Source organism: Bos indicus, chromosome 18 (assembly GCF_029378745.1).
Source record: "Bos indicus isolate NIAB-ARS_2022 breed Sahiwal x Tharparkar chromosome 18, NIAB-ARS_B.indTharparkar_mat_pri_1.0, whole genome shotgun sequence".
Lineage (NCBI taxonomy): Eukaryota > Metazoa > Chordata > Mammalia > Artiodactyla > Bovidae > Bos > Bos indicus.
In genome coordinates, this window is record NC_091777.1 from 12,956,955 (window position 1) to 12,962,112 (window position 5,158).

Genomic DNA, 5,158 nt, shown 5'->3' on the forward strand with positions numbered 1-5,158 from the left:
GGGCCGAGGGCGCATTAACACTTGCTAGCCAGGTTGGTGGAGGCGGGGCGGGTTCCGCAGGCGGCCGCTGGGAGGCGAGGGTGGGGGCCCTTTAAGCGCCCACCACCGCGGGGTGCCGGAGGGGGGCTGGGAGGGGAGGGAACTCCTGGAGGGTCTTACGCCGGCCCGCGCGAGACGCCGCCGCCGAGAGACGACACGGAGCGGGCGGCCTCGGCTGGAGTCGTGGAGCCGAGCGCCGCGGGTGGCGAGGACCGAGCGCTGCTCCCCGCGGGGGCGCACGGCCACAGGCCCGAGAGGGGGGCGCCTCCCCCCTCAAAAAAACCGGTGTGTGTGTGGTGGGGGCTTCCTCGCGGCCTCCGCCCAGGCTGCAAAGAGGCTGCTCTCAGCCTCTGCTCGGCTCCTTCCTTGTGGGAGGGCGGGAGGGAAAGAGGGAGGAGAGTAGGGGGGAGGAGGGAACGGGAGGGAGAGCGGGGGGCTCAGCGCCAACCGCCCGCGGACCTGGCCGCTCCTCGGGGAGGACGGGCAGGCGGGGGAGGGCGCGCCGAGGCTAGCTCCGGAGAAGCGGCCGCCGATGACGGCAGAGGTGCAGCCAGCCCCGCGCGCGCAGCCCCCTCCCCCTCGGCCCCCTCCCCCTCCCCCTCCCCTTCCTCCTCCTCCTCCTCCTCCTCCCGGCTCGTCGGCCGCGCAGAGCAGCAGCGGCAGCGGCGGCGGCGGCAGCAGCCACCCGATGTCTTCGGCGCCCGAGAAGCAGCAGCCACCGCACGGCGGCGGCGGCGGCGGCGGCGGCGGCGGCGGGGGAGGCGGCGCGGCCATGGACCCCGCGTCGTCCGGCCCGTCCAAGGCCAAGAAGACGAACGCCGGCATCCGGCGCCCGGAGAAGCCGCCCTACTCGTACATCGCGCTCATCGTCATGGCCATCCAGAGCTCGCCCACCAAGCGCCTGACGCTCAGCGAGATCTACCAGTTCCTGCAGAGCCGCTTCCCCTTCTTTCGCGGCTCCTACCAGGGCTGGAAGAACTCCGTGCGCCACAACCTCTCGCTCAACGAGTGCTTCATCAAGCTGCCCAAGGGCCTCGGGCGGCCGGGCAAGGGCCACTACTGGACCATCGACCCGGCCAGCGAGTTCATGTTTGAGGAGGGCTCCTTTCGGCGGCGGCCGCGCGGCTTCCGAAGGAAATGCCAGGCGCTCAAGCCCATGTACAGCATGATGAACGGGCTCGGCTTCAACCACCTCCCGGACACCTACAGCTTCCAGGGCTCTGCCGGCGGCCTCTCGTGCCCGCCCAACAGCCTGGCGCTGGAGGGAGGTCTGGGCATGATGAACGGCCACTTGCCGGGCAACGTGGACGGCATGGCTTTGCCCAGCCACTCGGTGCCCCACCTGCCCGCCAACGGCGGCCACTCGTACATGGGCAGCTGCGGAGGCACAGCGGCCGGCGAGTACCCGCACCACGACGGCTCGGTGCCCGCCTCCCCGCTGCTGCCCGCGGCGGCAGGCGGGGTCATGGAGCCCCACGCCGTCTACTCCGGCTCCGCGGCCGCCTGGCCTCCCTCCGCCTCGGCGGCTCTCAACAGCAGCGCCTCCTACATCAAGCAGCAGCCCCTGTCCCCCTGCAACCCCACGGCCAACCCCCTGTCCGGCAGCCTCTCCACGCACTCCCTGGACCAGCCGTATCTGCACCAGAACAGTCACAACACCCCTGCTGAGCTGCAAGGTGAGTGGGGAGCCCCGAGCTGTCCCCAGGACTGGGGGGTGGGGGCTACGGTGGACATCTGTGAGCGCACTACAGACCTAGCCCCCAGACTGCCTGCGCCCTGGTCTGGAGCCTGCGGCCACCTCCGTGGGGTGCCAGTCCCCAAACTGCACCACGGAGGCCTCAGCTCCCTAAGGTGTCTCTCTGTCCACCTCTCCCCATCTGAGGGCTGAGTGCAGCCTGGAGTCCCCCCATAGACTAACATTCCGTTTTCCTTTCTGTTTCAACACCCAGATAGATGCTGGCAGCCCCAGCCTGGCCAGGTAGGCCCCATCCTCACCTCAAAGACTTAGACTGCAATATTCTAAGTCCCCTCAGGTCCCTTAGCTCCCTGACACCTGGGCCAGTTCCCAGGATGGAGCTGGCCTGTCCCCAGGGCAGCTGGCTTGTTCGCCCTGCTTCGGGAGAGCCGCCTCTGCTCTGAGCCGGGTTGGACGGAAGAGTTAGGCCCAAAGCCGGCGGGGCTTGGTGCTGGCACTCAGAGGCTCAGAACCCGGCCTTTCGGGAACCAGATTGAGTTGGGGGCTTTTTGTGGCAATAGAGGCTGAGAGGGCCCCAGATTGAAGGTCTGAACTGCGGGCCCCAACAGACTCTGTTTCTCAGGATCCAGGTTTCCAGGCCCACAGGTACCGCTCCGCTTCCAATCCCCCCCTGAGAAAAAAGATGCACAGCCATCTTCTCCTCTGGACCCTCCGTCTCAGCACACGCTAGCAGGCTTCTGGGTCTGGTTCTTGAAAGAGCTTGGAGGGATCCAAGCAGAGGCCTGTCAGGAGTCAGCTGTCAGCAGCCAGCGGGAGGCAGGAGCCGGGCCTGGAGAATGGAGGGCTCTCTCCACGGGGGTCGCACAACTGCGGCTGCTTCAAACTCCAGCCGGGGTTCCAGAGGTCCCGCAGGCTTGGCTCCCCAAAGACCCTTCCTCTGGAGAAGCCCTCTTTGCCCCTGTGTTGGCCCCTGCTGGCCTGGCTCGTTGCTCTGGGGACACTGCTGCCTCCAGGGGCTGGAAGGTGGCTGCCCGGCGCCAGGCCCAGGCCTCAGGCTGCCTGGAAGTGGAGGCCGCTGGACCTTCCCTGCTGGCCCCTCTCACCCCTTCCCTGTCCGCCACCGGAAGCCTCCCAAGCCAGGCTCAGTGTCCACGGAGGGAGAGGCTGGGGCAGCGGGCACCCAGGGTTGCAGGGATCCTTGACCGTGTCTGGGGAATCTTCCCTCTGGGCGCCGGCCCGACTGAGACCTGAAACCGGGAGCTGGGACGCGGGGAGGCCTCGGCCCAGCGCCGAGCCAGGCAGGCCTGCCCCCCGGGGCACCCCCCACAGTAATGGTGCTTCTCCACCTGGAGCCTGGGCCTCCGGAGGCCACCCTTTAATGCCCCCTTTCCTGTCGCCTCGCCCCCGCAGGCATCCCGCGGTATCACTCGCAGTCACCCAGCATGTGTGACCGAAAGGAGTTCGTCTTCTCTTTCAACACCATGGCATCCTCGTCCATGCACTCGGCTGGCGGCGGCTCCTACTACCACCAGCAGGTCACCTACCAAGACATCAAGCCCTGTGTCATGTGAGGCCACAGCTCCGGGGCCCCTCCGGGCAGGGGCCAGCCGGGCGCAGGGACTTCGGAACCCGTCACCAGAAACTGCTTTATTTTTTATTTTTTTTGAGGTATAACCGTCAGCAGAAGAAAAGGGTTTGACCCCTCCCCAACCGGATTATTGGGAAAGGGATCCCGTGAGGCAAAGACCGATCGAGGTCGGCACCTCCCCCCACCACCACTCCCTCAGCAGTTTTTTTTTATGGTGATGGCGGGGGCCTGATCTGACTGCAGCTGTTGATAAATAAGTATCTATTTTTGATCCGACTGAAACCGGCTGAGAAGGTGCTGTGTTGGGGAAGAACTCTCAACATCTGAACACGCATTTCTGCTACGGTCTCTCCCCCTCTTCCCCTCCAACGGCAAATGTCGGGGAAGGTTTTTAGGAGAAAGGCAAACGTGTGAAACCGTCATTATCAAATACTTTTATTTTTTGGTTGAGTATTTATCGTTTTATTTTTAATTTTTTTGGAAAGAATGTCTTGGAATGCGCGTCTCCTTTTTAGAGCCGTCTCTTGTAGGGAAAGGAGGGGTTGACAAGAAGTCGCCCTCTCCCTCCCCACCTCAGAAGTCCTCCCGTCAGCCACAGGTGGATCCTTGTGCGAGTAACTTGCATTTCTGAAGCCACTGCTCATCTTAGGAAAGAAACCAGGAGCCCAGGAGCAGGCGGCTCTCCCGGCCTCTGCCACCGTCCTCCTCCGCCTTCCTCTCCTTCCTTCTCTTCAGGCTTTTTTGGTTTGGTTTCGAACTTTGTTTTGACTTGTTTGGTGGGTGTTTTTTCTCCCGAGACCCAGCTGTCTCCGATCTCTACTGTAAACCTTCTGGTGGGAGCGTGAGGCAGGCAGGGCGCCGTGGGGACGGGGAAGGCCCGCAGAGCGCCCCGAGTCAGGATTGCGGTGACGCAGAAAGGTTAAGGCACTTTTAAAAAAAAAACGATAGCAAGGCTCATCCTGTTATTTATTCTACTTTCTTTCCCTAATAATCGAAACACCGCATAGGCTCCTCCGTTTATCAGTATTAATGGTGTAACTTTGTTGGCAATATTTGCCGCGTAGAATTTTTTTTTTTAGATATCCATTGTAAATTTGAAACTAAGTCTGATCTGTGTAAAGACAAATTTCCATATGTTTTATATAAATATATATATATATAAAATGAAGGACTTCCCCCCCCCCTTTTTTAGTATTTTGGCTGCTGGGGTGCAGCGTTTGTGACACGTATTTTAAATTTCCTTCTGCACTGTATAAAAATGACAATTTGAGGATGTTTTTGCCTTTTGTGTATTTTTTCCTAAAAAAGAACAAAATAAAAATGTATAACATTTGTATATGGCCTTATATTGTATCAACTAGAAATAAAATTGCATGAGTATTTTATTGGGATTGCAGAATATCTTCAAAATATAGACAGTAACCAGCCTGGGATTGCCAGTCTTATTTTTTTTTTTTCTTTTTTTGTATTTAAAGTATGGATGATTCTTAATCTTTTTTCCCCCTTTTTATTTGTTGGCTAATCCTTCTCTTTTCACTCTTCATTTCACATTGAAGTGAAATCTGGACAAGAGTAACTATTTTTCTTGGCTTCTGTTTTTTAAGAAGAGCCCTTTGCCCCTCTAAATGTCATTTCTTGTTTTAAAAAAATAATAATCAAACTTAGAAAAAACTGTAGTTTTTCCTCCCCCAGGGAAAAACATACATATATATATGTATGTGTGCATATATATATATATATATATATATAATAATTTACACTTTCTTTTTGGTTACTCCAGGACCAATGAGAATTGTATTTTGAGTTTCAAACTTTACTATTTGTAACTGTTATTG

At 58.4% G+C, this 5,158-nt stretch overlaps 1 protein-coding gene across 1 annotated transcript; it reads left to right on the forward strand.

The window, feature by feature from the left end:
- The first annotated feature begins 446 nt into the window (after window positions 1-446).
- FOXF1 (forkhead box F1) lies at window positions 447-4,923 on the forward strand. The gene is made up of 2 exons (XM_070770417.1): window positions 447-1,715; window positions 3,146-4,923. The coding sequence occupies exons 1-2, from the start codon at window positions 572-574 to the stop codon at window positions 3,304-3,306; spliced, it is 1,305 nt and encodes a 434-aa protein (XP_070626518.1). The 5' UTR covers window positions 447-571; the 3' UTR covers window positions 3,307-4,923.
- The last annotated feature ends 235 nt before the right edge of the window (window positions 4,924-5,158 follow it).

Excerpts from the sequence above, each read along its gene's own strand:
- FOXF1 (XM_070770417.1), top strand. The coding sequence starts at position 572 with ATGACGGCAGAGGTGCAGCCAGCCCCGCGCGCGCAGCCCCCTCCCCCT. Across the intron at positions 1,716-3,145 it reads CACCCCTGCTGAGCTGCAAG|GCATCCCGCGGTATCACTCG; the intron begins GTGAGTGGGGAG and ends TCGCCCCCGCAG.